Source organism: Ovis aries, chromosome 19 (genome assembly GCF_016772045.2).
Source record: "Ovis aries strain OAR_USU_Benz2616 breed Rambouillet chromosome 19, ARS-UI_Ramb_v3.0, whole genome shotgun sequence".
In the NCBI taxonomy this organism is placed as follows: domain Eukaryota; kingdom Metazoa; phylum Chordata; class Mammalia; order Artiodactyla; family Bovidae; genus Ovis; species Ovis aries.
In genome coordinates, this window is record NC_056072.1 from 43,954,870 (window position 1) to 43,973,542 (window position 18,673).

Sequence of the window (18,673 nt, forward strand, 5' to 3'; positions counted from 1 at the left end):
TATGGTAATGTATATGTTATTTAACTTATATGCAGAGTACATCATGAGAAACGCTGGACTGGAGGAAGCACCAGCTAGAATCAAGATTGCCGGGAGAAATATCAATAACCTCAGATATGCAGATGACACCACCTTTATGGCAGAAAGTGAAGAAGAACTAAAGAGCCTCTTGATGAAAGTGAAAGAGGAGAGTGAAAAGTTGGCTTAAAGTTCAGCATTCAGAAAACTAAGATCATGGCATCTGGTCCCATCACTTCATGGCAAATAGATGGGGAAACAGTGGCTGACTTTATTTTTCTGGGCTCCAAAATCACTGCAGATGGTGAGTGCAGCCATGAAATTAAAAGACACTTGCTCCTTGGAAGGAAAGTTATGACCAACCTAGACAGCATATTCAAAGCAGAGACATTACTTTGCCAACAAAGGTCCATCTAGTCAAGGCTATGGTTTTTCCAGTAGTCATGTATGGATGTGAGAGTTGGACTATAAAGAAAGCTGAGTGCCGAAGAACTGATGCTTTTGAACTGTGGTATTGGAGAAGATTCTTGAGAATCCCTTGGACTGCAAGGAGGTCCAACCAGTCCCATCCTAAAGGAGATCAGTCCTGGGTATTCATTGGAAGGACTGATGTTGAAGCTGAAACTCCAATACTTTGGCCACCTGATGCGAAGAGCTGACTCATTTGAAAAGATCCTGATGCTGGGAAAGATTGAGGGCAGGAGGAGAAGGGGACAACAGAGAATGAGATGGCTGGATGGCATCACCAACACAATGGACATGGGTTTGGCTGAACTCCAGGAGGTGGTGATGGACAGGGAGGCCTGGCGTGCTGCAGTTCATGGGGTTGCAAAGAGTCGGACACAACTGAGCAACTGAACTGAACTGAACTGAATGTATGTTTCCACGCTATTCTCGCAATTGATGCCACCCTCTCCTTCCTCCACTGTGCCCACAAGTCTGTTCTCTATGTTGCGTTGCCATTGCTGCCCTGCAGGTTCACCAGTACCATCTTTCTATATTCCACATGCGTGCATTAATATACAATATTTGTCTTTCACTTTCTGGCTTACCTCACTCTGTATTATAGGTGCTAGGTTCATCTATAGAGGTTAATATTTTAAGAGTTAGGAAAAAAAATTGTTTTTGCTAATTTTACATCACACGGGGAATATGAAATGGAAAATCATGTTAAGCATTAGCAGAAAACTGAAAATATAAAAATGTAAATACATCCAGTAACATTAACAGTTTGGTGATTTGGACAAATGAACACAGGGACTCCCAACATCTGGTGTCATAAGTGGCACACAGTAATTGACATCCATTGCATATTTACAGAAGGACTATGAAATAAACATTCAGTATTTTCTTAACTATTTAAAAAATGTACTTAGAATAAAATATAAAAACTGTAAGGCAATAGCCAAAAAGTTAATTGTTGCTTCTGGTTAGTGAGGTTATAACTTTTTTTCATACTCCCTTTTATATTTTTTCTGTGCTTCTCAAAAATTTGTTTTTAAAGCTATTTTATGGAATTTTTGTTTAATGCAAAGGTAATAGAAATTTTTAACATGGCATATAAATATTAATGGCCTAAATAACTAATATGATCAGAAATATATGATTAACATTTAAAAATATTACCGTTAGCACCTACTACACACTGGGCACATTACATATGTTAGATTTCTAGTCTTCATATCAATTTATAAAATAGAAATGAAGACCCTCCCTCCCCTCATTTTACAAGTAGAAAAATGAAGCTTAGAGAGGTTAGGTAACTTGTCTAAGACTATAAAGTAGCTGGTGGATCCAGAATTCAAACTTTCTGACCCCATGCTGAAACTCTTTATACTAATTTGTGCTGCCTTTCCGACACCATGCTGGACTTTCAGTGACCAATCTCTTAACATGAAATCACATGTCTTTACCACATAAACTTGCTTTGACAGCCTCAAAATATTAAGACATTATTTATGCAAGTCAAAAAGGAAAATTCAACTAATTTCTACAAAATTAAAATGAAAATTATCCTGATACATAATCATTCTAAAAGATCTATACAATGTCCAAATGCAAAGGAATTACCCTACATTTCAGTAGTTTAAGATATGACAGTTTTTTTTAAATAGTAGAGAAACATACTAACTTTTTGCCATCGAAAGAAGTGATCTGAAAACAGTACCGCCTGTCTTCACAGTCCACAGCCATGACTGAGCAGTTGTCTATGTCCATGGCCAGGCCTCCTGCTACGTCGCCACGGGCCTGACTCATCAGGTTTCCACCCTGCGTGAAGTAAAACTGTCTGTCCCAGGTAGATGACACCAAGCCTGTTTTACTAAATGAAGAAAGTACATTTATTCTTTAATAACAAGCCAGGTAAAACGGCATGAAGGTGCCTAAAAAACATAAACATCAGTTTTTCAGTCATAAATTCACATATGCTGACCCCCTTGCGTGAGTGTGCATGTATACATTTCCAAAACAAGACTGGAAATGATCAAATTATAGCTATTATAATGATGCTCCATAAAATACAGTCCAACATTCAAGGGAATAAATTCAAAACAAAATTTATTTTACTTTGAGGGTTAACTTGCTTTATCCTTTCTTCAGGTAAAAACTAACATTTGACTTGATGGTGCGATTACATATATTTTAAATTATGATAATGATTATCATAACATTTACTTGTTATGCCATTTATTTAAACTCTAATTGGTTTCCCTGTTTAAAATAATTCTAAATCATTTGATAAAAATCTAAATAGAATTTTACTTTTGAAAATTACTCACGTACCTCATCAGTCAAAAAGTTGACATAAATACTAATTGTGGTATTAGTAGAAAGATTCTATATTTAGTAAAATAAAAACAATTTGGAGCTATCAATTATATATTATATTGACTTGCTATTGCCTTAACTGATACACAATATATGAAAATAACAATCGTTTTCTTACTTCCTAGCATTAAGGTACCCCGCCTTCCGGGTCAGGTTTCGATGAACAGGAAACTTTGTGGGATCCGGGTCAGGCACATATAAGGGGTCACTGGCCACTTCCAAGTCCTCTATTGTCTGCTGCATGGTCTCTACATCGCTGTCCATTTCCCTGCGAACACTAACAGAGAGAAGAGGTTATTTACCACCAACCAGAACAAAGAACACCACACCAATCTCATTTATCTGTATATTTGTTCTGTATGTTTTCCTAAGGAACAGCAGTAGCATGCTATAAAGCAGCTTTACGTTTTGAAACTTTAGATATTTTGAAACCAATACCAAATTCCAAAGCTAATGAATCCACACCGAATGACTCACTTTGGAGGAATTTTCAAACTGCTCTGTCCTGTGCCTTTAAACAGTAATCATTTTCATCTCTCTCCATATCACAGTTTAACCACATGACTGCTCGGATTTTGAAGCTGATTAGAACTGCTTTTTCTCTCTCTAGATTTATTTAATAATCTCCCATCCATACTCTACAATTCAGATAATTGTGAAGATAATTCACTTATGGATAATTACTATTAGGTGCCTATTATATTCAGACACAAAACCTAGTTTCAAATCAATAAAAATACCATCCGATTTGACACTGTTATGAAATTCAGAGTCCAAATGCTGTGGAAGAGATGGTGAGAAAACCAAGAAACATCCACAAGCCACTCAAGAAACACTCCCATGGCAGGGAAAACAGCCCATCTGAAATTAAGTGCTAACTATTTTTAGATTATGGTATTTAGCTGTTAGCTTATTCTCATAACTTCATTTTCAGTTTTAAGGAAGAAAATACTTACTTCTGTACACTTGTTCCAATATTAGTTAAGAATTCTTCCAGTTGGTCATTGAGATTTTCAGAACCCATCTTAAAGAAACTTATCTGGGGCAAGAGGGTGTGGGAGTGGGAGGGTCAACAACAGAAACACACACACACAAACAAAATACTTAGAGTGAATCGTATACACAATTGCCAAGATACATAGTTAAGTAAAAAGGGTTATTCCCATTTGTGTAAAAACAGGTTGTAGTTTACAGTGATTTTTACTGAGCAGAGTTACTGAAGAGACTACATTTAAATTTCACCATGCATCCTCTTATACAGTAACACATACATATGGTTAAGTAAGTTTTTAAAATTAGAAAAGGTATTTTCAAACATTTCAAGTAAGTCACACAGATAAACTAATTCATGTTTACTACAAAGATAAGTAAGTTTTATATCAGAGGAATAATAAGCACTCATTTTCAAAAGAATATTCAAATTTCATAAACTCTTCCTTTTAGAGCACTGCCATTTTGTTTTATGTTACTCAAACTTAATTTTCTAGCCTCCTTCCTGATGTAACCACTCTTGGAATACTTTGGAGTTTATCCAGTTTAACTCAGGAGGTATGCAAGGAACATGGGACAAACTCAAGCATGTCCATTCTCTTTCAGATTTTTTATAAAACAAGAGTGATTGGAAGCTTGAGTAATAGGAGTAGCTCCGGAGTGCTTTAGCTTCCTGTTCGCTGTCCTCAGCTGAGATGGACAAGGTCTAAATCCAAGGTAAGTGTGTTTAATTTACCCTAAAATATCTGAAATCTTCATTTGCAAGGAAAACCCTTCTAACTTCCTTAAGATAGCACACTGACGACATTTTTAAAAATGCTTTAAAAACAGACAAAAATGAGTATTTGACCTTAGTTTGTAATATCTTTACATTTAACATAAAAATCTAACTTAAAAGAAAGTTCTCAGGACAGTTACAAACCAAAACACAGTACAGTATTCACCTGAGCTTGCATATATCCCAGAAGAGGTTCTAACAATGCTATTTTCTTTTTGTACTGAAGAGTATTTAACGCACAAAAATAATGCATCATGGTCTGGTGTTGTTTTTTTCTCGAAGTGTAGACATCTTCTGTTACTTCATACTTCACCTTTGAGTGAAAAGATTAAAAATCCAATTATTTATTTGATTTTAAGTTACCTTTAGTGGTGGCCAACGGGAAGAGACTATCCAAGGAAAAAAGTGCATTGCCAGCAATTGTACATAGCTTTCTTATTTTCTGAGATAAAAATCCTGCAGAATATTGGATAAGATAGTTTCCCTGTTTTACTATCAACCACTTTCTTTTTAAAATGCACATTAAAAGCAGAATTCTGCAAATAACTGAGAATGGTATAGTGACTGAACTAAAGCCTAGAGGAAAAGCAAACAGTCTGGGTTTAGCTTAGCCATTAATCTTTGACTTTTCTGAGTTCACAGCATACCATTCTCCTCCTGGTTCTCTGGTTCTCCCCCTACTGTGCCTCTTTTCTTATATTTGTTTTCCTTCACCCACACTTAAACCATGTCCCTTGTTGTACTCAGATGACAAATACTCATGGAGCACCTGTTACATAATATATTCTGTCTCTTCTCTTTTCCTGCTTTCCTTAGAATACCAAATCAAGTACCAAGAATATTCCAGTACACCAATGACTCCTCAGCTGATATCTCCTCCCCTTCGTTCTCTCAGTTGTCAATGGAAGCAGATCTCCAGGGGGGTTCTTTAGTCGTGTGTGTGTGCTGAAAATGTACACAGCTGAAGACAGTATGCTCCCTATAAAACTTGCTCCTCTACTTGGCTCTCTCAATTTCTCCTGGATCCATCCCATCATCCAAGAATTTTAGGACTCATTTTTTGTTCCTCCTTCTACCAGAAGTCTTGTCAATTCTACTTACGAAGTATCTCCGGAAAGTATTCCTTCCTCTCCTCTTCAATAGCAACCTCATCTGAGGCTCTTCTAATACCTTTGCAAACTATTCCAGTACCTTTTCATTGGATTCCCTCTAGCTTTGTCCCCTTCATATTTCCATTACTATTTTTTAATTCTGTTAACACAACTGTATGTTGTTACTCATTCACTTAAAATCCTTCGGTGGCTGCCTACTCTCGATAACACGTATTTCAGTCATTAGCATAGTAACCTGGCCGCAAACTACTACTTTCTTCCTGTTTAGTCATATCTCCTCCCAATACATCCTGTGCTCCAGATGTACTGAAATGATTACCTTTCTATTATCATAATTATTGCAAGAAATAATAATAACTGCTAAAAGTCAGGTAATCTGTATGCATTCTCTTTCATCTTCACCACTACTGAGTTTTTGGAGAGGGAAATTAACTAACCAGTGTATGACCTCAGGCAAACAAGCCACAGAGCTGAGATCAGTCCCCAAGCAGTGTGACTCCAGAGCCAGCGCGCTTAACTTTTACACTCTCCAGACTCTACCATGTGCTTCTGCAGAGGCTGTTTTTCTACCAGAAACGCCCTCTCCCCTAACCCCAAACCACTGATATCTGCTCATCTTCAGTGCAAATGGCACCGCCTAAAAGCATAACCTTTCCCAACTTACCAGTCAAAAGATATGCTGCCCTGTCTGTGCTCTCCCAGTATTTTGTTAAGGCTTCTTTACTGCACTTAACTCCGTGTTGATCCCTATTCTGGCAGCTGCTCTAGCCGCATGCCTTCATACAGGAAGCCTTTAATAAATGTGGATTATCCACTCACTGAAGACAGAAGTGGAGCCTGTGCACACTATTTCCCCATAGTCACCAATGTGTAGTAAGTGCTCAACAAATTTTTCAAGTAAATTAGTGGAAATATTTTTTTAAAATTACCTGTAACAGCCAGAGGCAATATAAAATAAAATGCATCCTCAGAGTCTTTAATTACTTGTGTCAAAATAACAAACGAATGTAAATCTTAAAATGTACATATTTTATTAATATCTGCACCAAATTGAGTAGTCAAAGAAAGCAAGCCTGTGTACTGATTGTGAGAGAACTACCCCCTTTCTGTGTCACAGTGGCTGCTACACTGCCAATCATACCCAACTGTGGATTCCCACAAGTGGTCACTGTGCCGCCACCAGCAGGTGCGCGTGAGGCTGCAGGTACAATTCCCAGGCACACAGACTACCTCACTCACAAATACCTAGTGGAGGCCTACTCATCCATCCATCCATCCACACGGAACAGACATATTCTCTGTAAAGGAGGAGGTCCTCATGGCAGAATTTCGTTCAGTTAAGTACGTAACAGTTCAACATTTCCACGGTATCTCAGAACACATTTCTGAATACATATATATAACAAAACAAATGCAGTGTGATCAAAATACAAAGAGAAAGGGGGTGATGTTACACCTGGGCATCAATTACACTTTTGGAATAGTTATGTTTACTTATTAAATTCTATCACCAGAAAAATATTTTGTTTAAAAAGACAACTATTAATTATCTGACAATTAACAGTTAACAGAAAGGCTCTAAAATAATTGCAGAAAAGAATAAGGGTAATACAGCATGAAGTTACTGCTGGCAACCATTTTTAAACCAGAAAAAGTAGACCATCTAATGGAACAGCTGTTAATTGTGATTTGTTATTGTTGTTTAGTTACTAAGTTGTGTCTAACTCTTTGTGACCCCATGGACTGTAGCCCACCAGGCTCCTCTGTCCATGCGATTTCCCAGGCAAGATAACAGAGTGGGTTGCCATTTCCTTCTCAGGGGATCTTTCTGAACCAGGGATTGAACCCACATCTCCTACACTGGCACACAGGTTCTTAACCACTGAGCCACCAGGGAAGCCCATTAACCGTGATACTGAAGGAGTAATATGTACCAAACCTTGTCATTTTCTCTTTTTTTGGACAATCTGCTGTATCTGTTAATTGCAGCATCATGATCTGGAAAACAGAAATGACTATTAACAACAATGCAATAATACTTTGCAAAACTTCTAAGTGCTCTCTCTAATGGGTTTCACATGTGCATCCTTCAACAGATATACTGAAACAAAATAAGAATTCTCTACTATGTGATCAATGAACCCTTTTATTCCTCACAGCCACACAGAAACACCCTAAAGTATGTTTCTATTTATTAAATTGGTAACAACATTTAATTTCAAGGAAACAGTAGTCTACTAAAAGTTTTTTTAAAGTAATTTTAGTATAAAACCAGCAAATACTCATTAAAGTAAATGTGAAATATAAAGGAAAATAAGGAAGGAAAAATATATACCACCTTCTCAGGTATCATGATGGTAACAAACCACAAGATTTAACTTCCTTTAAAATTTTTCTTCTAGGACTAGGACAAACAGTGCAACTTAAATAACAACAGATTTAAATAATATTCACTTAAGTTTTTAATTAGATTCATTTCTTTTCAATTATTACATAAAATCTAGCTACAGGTTTGTGTTGATAAAGAAATGCATCATTTGCATCATTGCAAGAAATAACTGTACAAAGTAATAAGAGCTTACCATTACTAGCAATCTGAAACACTTCCTTTAATGTCAATATTTCTGGAAAAGTTCAAGAATAATTTATGTTTAGCATATTTATGAACTACCTTAAATTATGTTTAGAAATTTAAGCTACAATTACAACTCCAAGTAATATTTCAAACTTCAACATTTAAAGTGAAAAAGTTACTATTTCAACTAGCCCTAGGGAACATTTACTTTCATTAGCAACTGTTACACCCCCAGAAATTGTACTAGCCACAAATTGTAATATAACAGAAAAATAAAAATTTTAAAACTACTGCAAATTCTCAAATATACAAATATCCTGATTTAGCACCAGAATCCAACTTACTGATCTTCTGATATTGACTCTAATAAATTCAAATGCTGAATGAGAAACATTTTATTGACAAGATTTTGATATTCAGTTCCCTTAGACTGAGAAAAGAGGCCTTGTTTCTTGATCTTGGAAAAGATTATTCTTGAAGATTACCAAGACATTTTAATTCCATCTCTAAAATACATCGGTCTTTATTCCATGTATCATTAAACACTTTATCATCACTGATACATTAGCTCAACGTTTTTATTCTATCTATGTACTGTGTAAGATAAGTCTATAAAGCTCTCATTTTATCAACTGATAATACGCAATGGGGGAAAACAAACCCACCACAAGCTACTGAGACATGAGGCGGTAGATGGGCCAGCCCCCATACCTCCATCACTCCAACCCACCCACACAGCTCATCTCCTATGCCACTGTCCCAGCTGAGGCCTTGGTCATGCCTCACTGCACTCTCACAACTTCCGCGTCCATTCTCCTAGCATCAGATCCGTCATCCAAAAACAGTTAGAATAGGTCCACTTCTTAAAGACCTCCATTGTCTTCTCTTTACTTATAAGCTCAAGTCCAACATCTTTAGCATGATCTAATCTATTTCTAGAGGTATCTCCCACCATGCCTCAACACAGCCAACATTGCAGCCACACTGAATTTCTCAAAGCAAGCCATGTATTTCTACAACCCATAACTTTGTGCTTTCTGGTCCCTCTCATCAAACAATGACTCTCTTCTCTTGGCAAATTCTTCTTCACTGTTCAATGCTCCTGTCTCATCTGTGGTGAAGCCTTCCTGACACCCTCCTCTGAGCCAGCCTTCACTGCACCATGCTCATCCCAAATTACAAGAGACAGAGTACCGTAATTATGTTTACCTATCTGCTACTCTGAGCTTTTTCAAGGGAAGTGGCATCTTACTCATATCAGTACTCCTCAGTATATAGCTTAACGTCTAGCAGGAGCCCCTATAAATGTTTAACAACTGAAGTAAAAGTGATACAGTCAGAAAAGGTTAAGGTGTACAGTGGTACACATTTTACAAGCAGTGATCTTCTGACAGCTAATGAAAGTAAACATAAGCTTAGTTCAATACCTTTCAGATCTCTTTCTTTAAACTGGGTAATGGGGAACATCATGGCATCAGCAAGCTGTGTTGAAAGTACCGCATGACAAGAGCTAAGCTGGTAAAAGAAAGATCAAAAAACCCAAATAACTAAAAACAGACAATCAACGAGCATTATGGAAATTACAAAAAATCTACTAAGAAGGTGTTGATACAGGGACTTCTATGGCATCCAGCAGTTTAGAGTCTGCACTTCCACTACAGGGGTTGCAGGTTTGATACCTGGTTGGGGAACTAAGATCCCACTTGCTCTGTATTAGAAGTGTAGTTTAAAAAAAAAAAAAAAAAGATGTTGATAACATTTACATAAGGGAACAGTAACATCACATAATTTTTTTTTTGTCATCACATAATTTTTTGACAGTCAAAAATGTTCCATTTAAAACTCTCAAAAGAAAACATGTGATAATCTTGGATTTAGCAATGGTTATTAAGATATAACACAAAAGCACAAGCAACCAAAGAAAATAGAAACTGGACTTCATCAGAATTAACTTTTATGCATCAAAGGATGCTATCAAGAACACAAAAAAACCACCCACAGAGTAGCAGCCAATATTTACCAGTCACACATCTGATAAGGGACATGTATTCTTTAGAATGAGGAACTCCTAAATATAGGACTAAAACACGACCCAGTTAAAAAACAGGCAGGGAATCCCCTGGCAGTCCTGTGATTGGTGAACAGCTTAACTCTCCTCTCCCTGCCTACATCAAACAACACAATAAAAGGCTGAATGTTACATGAGAGTAAAGAGAGCACAATTATACACTTATTCCTTGAAAACAATGTTTTAATCCGACATATAAAGTGTTATTTTTATAAGACAGTCACCAAGGTTTGGAAACAAGGTCCTTCTTTAAATAGTAATCTTTTATAATTGAGATTTACTCATAAAAATCATAATGAAAGTTCCCGATAAACGCTAAACAACTTGACTAACTTAATTATAAGATTTCTTATCCAAGCAAAATAAAGTAAGCATTTACCTCATCTATAACTTTTGAAAACTGCTGCAAAGTAGAACTCATAACTTCATCATCACCCCCCAGTGGAAAACGCTGAAAAGTGAGAAACAGAGACGAAGTAAAGATCCAATGCTCTGTCTTTTGTGAGTGGCATTATAATTTTCATTTTTAAATAACTTCAGAAAACTTCACAAATTTTGAATAAGCTCTAAAAACATCATTTTTATAAAATAGTGTAATTTATAGAATTTTAGTACACATTAATTAAAATGTCTGCTAAGTAACCAATCAACATGATATATAGGAATGCACACCACACTAGGAATTCAGATATTTAAAATTAGCTCCAGTTCCTCTGCTAGCCAGCTGTATAATCTTGAGCAAGCCTCAGTTTCTTCATTTGAAAAAAGAGGTAAATCAGATAGCCTGTCTCTAACATAAAGTCATTAAAATTAGACATAAGTGCATAATGGAATTTCAATAGCGTATCAAAATTACCTTCTATGAGTTCTAAAATGCTTAGAATTACTGAAAAGAAATTCTGTTTATCTATATAGATACTGTATCATGACACATTTTAAATCATATTTTTAAAACTTTCATATACGGTACCTGTTTCTCATATTCTTTTAAAAGTTTTGAAGTCAGGTGTGTTGCTGCACTTAATTCATTCTGGAAAAGATGAACATTCAAATTAACACAATAGTACAGATAAAGAAAAAACTTTTAATTGAAGATACCTACACCACTTTTATTCATCACTTAAATAATGTACGACGTGGTCTCTTAAATCACTGGAACGGGAACTACAGCTAAAGCACTTTACAGGGAGACTCAAACCATGAAATAGACACCATCAAGAAATTTAGCAGAGTTTCAGACGTGTGCTTTTTCTTTTCAGCTAATAAAAACTAATAGTTAAAACTAGAAGTAAGCTGTATATAACGTTATTTAGCAAAATCTTAAGACAGTCTACAGTGTTGACTGATTATCCCTGTTCTCTAAATGCTGATAATAGACTATGAAGCATTTAATAACATACAACCAAAATGTGGTCGACCTAGTCATATAGTATAGCAACACAGCCATATGAAGGCAATACTTTTGTTTGAAGACTTTTTTCAGTGATGAGTATAATGACAAATGTAGTTTTTCTTTTACACATTAATCTACATAGTCAGAAATTAAATTCTTGACAAACATATCACTAAGCAAAATAAATAACTATCACAGTAACTTTAAAGTACCTAATGAACATTTGAGTTCAGAAAGAAGAGAAATTAAGGAGAAAAAAAGAAACTGGTGCTCTTAATCAATCCCAAAGAGAGTTTATCATAGGACCCAGGTTGCTGTTAAAGTTTATAATTACGGTGCATAAACACAGGCTTTTGTCTAGTCAACTAAAAAATCTAGTTGCCTTCTTTTAAAATTCATCTTCTGATACCTGGGAGCTATATCTAATCTTTATTACCTTCTAACTAGATAGAGACTAGCTACTTTCAAGTCCTCTGCTCAAAAAGGGGAAGTATCCCATAAGATTAAAAACATGATTAGAGAAAATACTGGTGACAATATGGGGTTTTCAGTCAAATCTTAGGCAAAGATCACTATATCAATGAGTTTCACTAAGAAAGTCCTTACTCTGTTTGGGGAAGAGGAGCATATGATCATCACTTTTGTGGTGCTACAAACTATACACCAGTAACGGAAATGTGAGCTCTGTAATACAAAATACTTAATCTTCACTCATCTCTTCAACAAATGTTTATTACTCTGCAATGCAGACAGGGCTAAACACCAGTAAATAAGAGACATACTATTTCTGTCCCCATAGGCTTAAGGATTCATTTTATGAAAGCACTGAGTCAGCCTTTAGTTCTTTACCTGTGCATCATAAATCCGATGCATAGCCTGATACAACTGGTTCATATAGTTGGAAATAGCTGTGGCATCTTCTTCAAATACACCCAGTAAAGACCTTGTCTGTATAAAATAAAAGCAGTAAGTTTATGTTAACCATTATATAAGTCAAGCGGAAATCTTTTTTTTTTCCCCTAAAGGAAGGAAAAATCATAGGATACTGGAATTCTTAAAAGTTCTGAGTTTTAATCTATTTTCTCTTTTTTGATAGAAATGCTAAGATGTCAGAGTTCTTTATTCTCAATTTCACTTCATTAAAACAGAGAGATTTTCCAACTATGTCACACAAACCTCAGAAGGAGCAACAAAGGTATATTTTTATGAATTAGAGAGTCTGCAATTAAACTAAGACTAAATCTACAGACTCAGAACTAAATTAACATTACTGCATGTATAAATATTTTAAATATCTCTTCTCAGGATAATTTAGAATGATTATTTCTCTTTTTCCAGTCTCTTCTAGTTGTATTGATATCAAACCCCTCCCCACTGCAATCCAAAATCACACCTCAGTGCCACTTCCCATCCCCAACATGGCCTGTAAAATGCTAACAGTGCAGACTTTGGGGTTACTTTTTCTTCTTTATACATTTCTATATTGTTAGGCTTTCTTTTTTTTTTTTTTGCACAATGAGCATGGGCATGTAAAGATTACCTGCACTTTCAGAGTAAAAACTTGTCAGTCAGTAAATGTTCAGACTGTTAGAGATAAGGAAACAGCATATTAAGGCAAACTATGATCACCTTTTTATATCCCATAGGCAGGCGAAGAACTGAATTTCAACCGTTATTGAGATAATTACATCTTAAAATCTAAAAAGCAACTTTGTACTTCTACTGTCAGTCAGTTCAGTCACTCAGTCCTGTTCAACTCTTTGCAACCCCATGGACTGCAGCACGCCAGGCTTCCCTGTCCGTCACCAACTTCCGGAACTTGCCCAAGCCAAACTCATGTCCATGCAGTTGGTGATACCATCCAACCATCTGATCCTCTGTCGTCCCCTTCTCCTCCTGTCTTCAATCCTTCCCAGCATCAGGGTCTACTTTTATTGTACAATTAGTTAATTTACACCTTAGCCTTAGAAATTGGTTCTTAAAAAATCAACTTCTTCCTTAGCTTCCTATTTTCAAAAGAAGCAGTTAAATCACTATGATTAAAAAAAAAAAAAGCAGCACAAAATCATGCCAGTATATGAACCCAGTTTATCTCAGTCCTGTACTTCCCAATGCCCCAGAGATTTAAAAATGAAAAAAATTTATACACTCTGAAAAGAAACCAAAGTATGCCTCAGAGATTTAAATCTGACAGAATTTTTTTTTTTTAAAGCTCTAGTGCCCTACTCTCCTTCCCCAAGCATTATTTTAATATGTAAAAAAGAAAACGTCATGAAATCTTGTTTAGGTAGTTCTATTCCTAAGAAAAATCTGCCACTTAGGTTTTTCTTTTTATCTTCAAAAATGACCATTCTAATTCAAAGAATAAAACATTATGCAAAAACATGTAGTAAGCTTACAAAGATGTTCTTAGCCTCAAACAGGGTTGAAACAGCTTCCCTGTGTTTTTAAGTTCATAATATCAAGTTCAAAATTGCATAATGACTGTTTAAAGTTAGCAGCTTACAAAAATGCAATCAATATGGTACCATTTCATAGAATCTATGATGACATCCACTGTGAGCTGCACCAGTTTTATGGTGGCTCAGACAGTAAAGAATCTGCCTGCAATGCAGGAGACCCAGGTTCAATCCCTAGGTCAGGAAGATCCCCTGAGGTAGGAAATGGCAACCTACTCCAGTATTATTGCCTGGAGGAGAAAATGGACAGAGGAGCCTGATGGGCCACAGTCCATGGGATGGATATGACTGAGCAACTGAGTATGCGTGTGTAACAAACAAAATAATGCTGGCAATTAAGCTATGAATTGAAATTTTCTTATGTTTTGAAGCTTTTACTTTATACTCATGGGAACAGATCTTTGGCAGAATTTTATATATAATGCTCATATAAACACAAAAAAAGAAAACACAAATTGCCTAAATTAATACAACTCTAAAATTTCAACTCTTTTTTTTTTTTGGCTACACCATGCTGCATTTTTTCCCTGACCAGGAACTGAACCTGCGCTCCCTGCATTGAAAGTACAGAGTCTTAACCACTGGACCACCAGGGAAGTCCCTGTAATTTCAACTCTTCTATTTTTTTGGCATAAGAGTCATCACTAGCCATGTTTTCACATCCAGTATTATTCTGTGCCGCAAGCAGGTGACAAATATTTCTTAGAAGTGCTCCACTTTTATCTTCAGCATTTTTCTTCCAAACTATTGATATCCAGTCAGCAAGTTTTGATGGCAACACTTGCTTCATTTTACCAGCTGTCAAAGAAATATTTTCAGACAAAAAACAAGACTGATAATCCTTCAAGTGGTTGTTAAATTGATTTGTTGGCTGCACATTGAAAAGCTGCACTTGGTGCAGCCACGTCACTAGGAGAAATAGCCAAGTGTGTACATTTGCAGGCAATTTACAAGGAAAACAACATCAAGTATAAGAGGCATCTCAATACAAGAGATATCAAAATGTGAATCAAAAAAAGTGCGCCTCATAATCTATGAGTATTTCACATTATGCCAAAGAGAAAAGCCTCCATTTGGGACTGGAGTTCCCAGTTCTAGCTTGGATGAATCACTGATATTTATCTACACATAAAATCAATTATTTTTTAAAGATTATATCTGTTCTTACTAAACAGAAAGTTTCTGACTTAAAAACAATATGTAAACGTGGATAAGGTATCTAGTATAGGCTTCAGATTTCCTACTTCAACAAATGCTATCTTTTGCAGAATGGTCCAATTTGAGGAAGATAAACTTAAAAATGTTTTTGTTCAATTATCTGGATTTGGACTTGCAAATATACCTATTTTAATAGTTATTGTAAAGTAAAACTAAAAAGAGGGGCTTCCCAGGTGGCACTAGTGGTAAAGAACCCACCTGTCAATGTAGGAGACGTAAAAGAACAAAGTTTAATCCCTGGGTCGGGAAGAACCCTAGGTGGCATGGCAGCCGACGCTAGAATTCTTGCCTGGAGAATCCATGCACAGAGAAGCCTGGCAGGCTACAGTCCATAGGGTCGCAAAGAGTCGGAGATGACTGAAGCAACTTAGCACACACAACAAAACTAAAAATAGTAACTGTAATTCAGGGTAGTCCTTCACAACTTCCAAGTTCTGTTTTATATAGCAGTTGGCAGGCCACGTTTGATTAGGATTAAATAATCTAATAAATACATCTATATCAGGAGCTTTAAAAATTTTCCTCCTTTCTGTTATCAACTTCTTAGACTCTATGCTAGATAAATCCTATAAAATGACACTGTACAGGAGACAGGGATCAAGACCATCCCCAAGGAAAAGAAATGCAAAAAAGCAAAATGGCTGTCTGACGAGGCCTTACAAATAGCTGTGAAAAGAAGAGAAGTGAAAAGCAAAGGAGAAAGGAAAGATATACCCATTTGAATGCAGAGTTCCAAAGAATAGCAAGGAGAGAAAAGAAAGCCTTCCTCAGTGATCAATACAAAGAAATAGAGGAAAACAATAGAATGGGAAAGACTAAAGAACTCTTCACCAAAATTAGAGATACCAAGAAAACATTTCATGCAAAGATGGGCTCAATGAAGGACAGAAATGGGATGGACCTAACAAAAGCAGAAGATACAAAAAAGATCTTCTCGACCCAGATAATCACAATGGTATGACCACTCACTGAGAGCCAGACATCCTGGAATGTGAAGTCAAGTGGGCCTTAGAAAGCATCACTTAGAAAGCTTTGTTCATCAAAGCTGGTGGAGGTGATGGCATTCCAGTTGAGCTATTTCAAATCCTGAAAGATGATGCTGTCAAAGTGCTGCACTCAATATGTCAGCTAATATGGAAAATGCAGCAGTGGCCACAGGACTGGAAAAGGTCAGTTTTCATTTCAATCCCAAAGAAAGGCAATGCCAAAGAATGCTCAAATTACTGCACAATTGCACTCATCTCACATGCTAGTAAAGTAATGCTCAAAATTCTCAAACCAAGGCTTTAACAATACGTGAACCATGAACTTCCAGATGTTCAAGCTGGTTTTAGAAAAGGCAGAGGAGCCAGATATCAAATTGCCAACATCCACTGGATCTTCAAAAAAGCAAGAGAGTTCCAGAAAAACATTTATTTCTGCTTTATTAACTATACAAAAGCTTCTGGCTGTGTGGATCACAATAAACTGTGGAAAATTCTGAAAGAGATGGGAATGCCAGACCACCTGACCTGCCTCTTGAGAAACCCGCATACAGGTCAGGAAGCAAGTTAGAACTGGACATGGAACAACAGACTGGTTCCAAATTGGGAAAGGAGTACGTCAAAGCTGTATATTGTCACCCTGCTTATTTAACTTATATGCAGAGTACATCAAGGGAAACACTGGGCTAGATGAAGCACAAGCTGGAATCAAGATTGCTGGGAGAAATATCAATAACCTCAGATACGCAGATGACACCACCCTTATGGCAGAAAGTGAAGAAGAACTAAAGAGCCTCTTTTTTTTTTTTTTCTAAAGAGCCTCTTGATGAAAGTGAAAGAGGAGAGTGAAAAAGTTGGCTTAAAGCTCAACATTCAGAAAACTAAGATCATGGCATCTGGTCCCATCACTTCATGACAAATAGATGGGGAAACAGTGGAAAACTTTATTTTGGGGGGCTCCAAAATCACTGCAGATGGTGACTTCAGCCATGAAATTAAAAGACGCTTACTCCTTGGAAGGAAAGTTATGACCAATCTAGACAGCATATTCAAAAGCAGAGACATTACTTTGCCAACAAGGCTACGGTTTTTCCAGTGTCATGTATAGATGTGAGAGTTGGACTATAAAGAAAACTGAGCGCCGAAGAACTGATGGTTTTGAACTGTGGTGTTGGAGAAGACTCTTGAGAGTCCCTTGGACTGCAAGGAAATCCAACCAGTCCATCCTAAAGGAGGTCAGTCCTGGGTGTTCATTGGAAGGATCGATGTTGAAGCTGAAACTCCAATACTTTGGCCACCTGATGTGAAGAGCTGACTCACTTGAAAAGATCCTGATGCTGGGAAAGATTGAAAGCGGGAGGAGAAGGGGATGACAGAAGATGAGATGGTTGGATGGCATCACTGACTCAATAGACAGGAATATGAGTAAACTCTGGGAGTTGGCAATGGGCAGGGAGGCCTGGCATGCTGTAGTCCATGGGGTCGTAAAGAGTTGGACATGACTGAGCGACTGACCTGAACTGATGCTAGATAAACAGTCTAGAGAAGAACAAAAATTTATATCCCAAAGCATTAATCTGAGCTCTCTATATAAACTACAAAAGTACAACAGGACAACCATATTAAGCCAGTCAAGGAAACACACGACCTTTGAGTTGTTTATTCAGTATGTGATAATGTGTGAAGATACTTAAGTTATCATGTGTAGTTAGAGCCAAATAAAAATCATTATACACAATATAATCTCAATCACATTAAAAGGTGTAAGAGAAAGGAAAAAAACCCACAAAAAAGAAAGCAAAGCATTAACAGAGTTTACTCCCGAGTGCTGGACAGGTAATTGTGCTTTCTGTACCTTTAATTTTTCTGAAGCAAACAACTATTATTTTTATAATCAAGTACAAAGACTAAAATTTCACTATCTATAACAGCTGAAATTTAGAGAGTTAAGTGACTTGCCATAAAGTAGAAGGTACCAACTGGCAGTAAAGACTATATCCTAAATCCCAAATCCAGGGCTTTCATTCTTGCCACAAGTTTTCTCCTAGAATCGCTTCCCAGTGTTTTCCCTTTCTAAATCCCAGTTGTCCCAATTAACTTTCCCAAATAAATATTAACTAGTTCAGATTTATTACTTCTAGAAATTGAAAGACTATCAATGTGGCTCTTTCATTAAAAATTAATACTAATATGGCACATGCTTGTAAAAAACAGAAAAAAAATACAAAAACCTAATGCTCAAGTTGTAAACTT

The 18,673-nt window shown here is 36.5% G+C and overlaps 2 protein-coding genes and 1 non-coding gene across 3 annotated transcripts in view; 1 reads left to right on the plus strand and 2 right to left on the minus strand.

The window, feature by feature from the left end:
• The window catches only part of ASB14 (ankyrin repeat and SOCS box containing 14), a 29,474-nt gene extending 28,417 nt beyond the window's left edge, over window positions 1-1,057 (plus strand). The window contains exon 13 of the transcript XR_009597431.1: window positions 36-1,057. The gene's annotated coding sequence lies outside the window, so the exon portion shown is untranslated. The remainder of the gene's footprint in view (window positions 1-35) is intronic.
• APPL1 (adaptor protein, phosphotyrosine interacting with PH domain and leucine zipper 1) overlaps window positions 1-18,673 on the minus strand; it is a 33,187-nt gene that overhangs the window by 12,815 nt on the left and 1,699 nt on the right. The window contains exons 2-11 of the mRNA XM_027958257.3: window positions 12,610-12,708; window positions 11,338-11,397; window positions 10,747-10,818; window positions 9,727-9,814; window positions 8,307-8,348; window positions 7,664-7,722; window positions 4,779-4,925; window positions 3,801-3,883; window positions 2,963-3,121; window positions 2,150-2,338 (exon numbers count right to left, since the gene is read on the minus strand). Of these exons, the coding sequence (XP_027814058.1) occupies window positions 2,150-2,338; window positions 2,963-3,121; window positions 3,801-3,883; window positions 4,779-4,925; window positions 7,664-7,722; window positions 8,307-8,348; window positions 9,727-9,814; window positions 10,747-10,818; window positions 11,338-11,397; window positions 12,610-12,708 (998 nt within the window). The remainder of the gene's footprint in view (window positions 1-2,149; window positions 2,339-2,962; window positions 3,122-3,800; window positions 3,884-4,778; window positions 4,926-7,663; window positions 7,723-8,306; window positions 8,349-9,726; window positions 9,815-10,746; window positions 10,819-11,337; window positions 11,398-12,609; window positions 12,709-18,673) is intronic.
• On the minus strand, window positions 14,743-14,815 carry TRNAE-UUC (transfer RNA glutamic acid (anticodon UUC)). Its single transcript has one exon. It is a non-coding gene; the product is annotated as a tRNA-Glu (tRNA).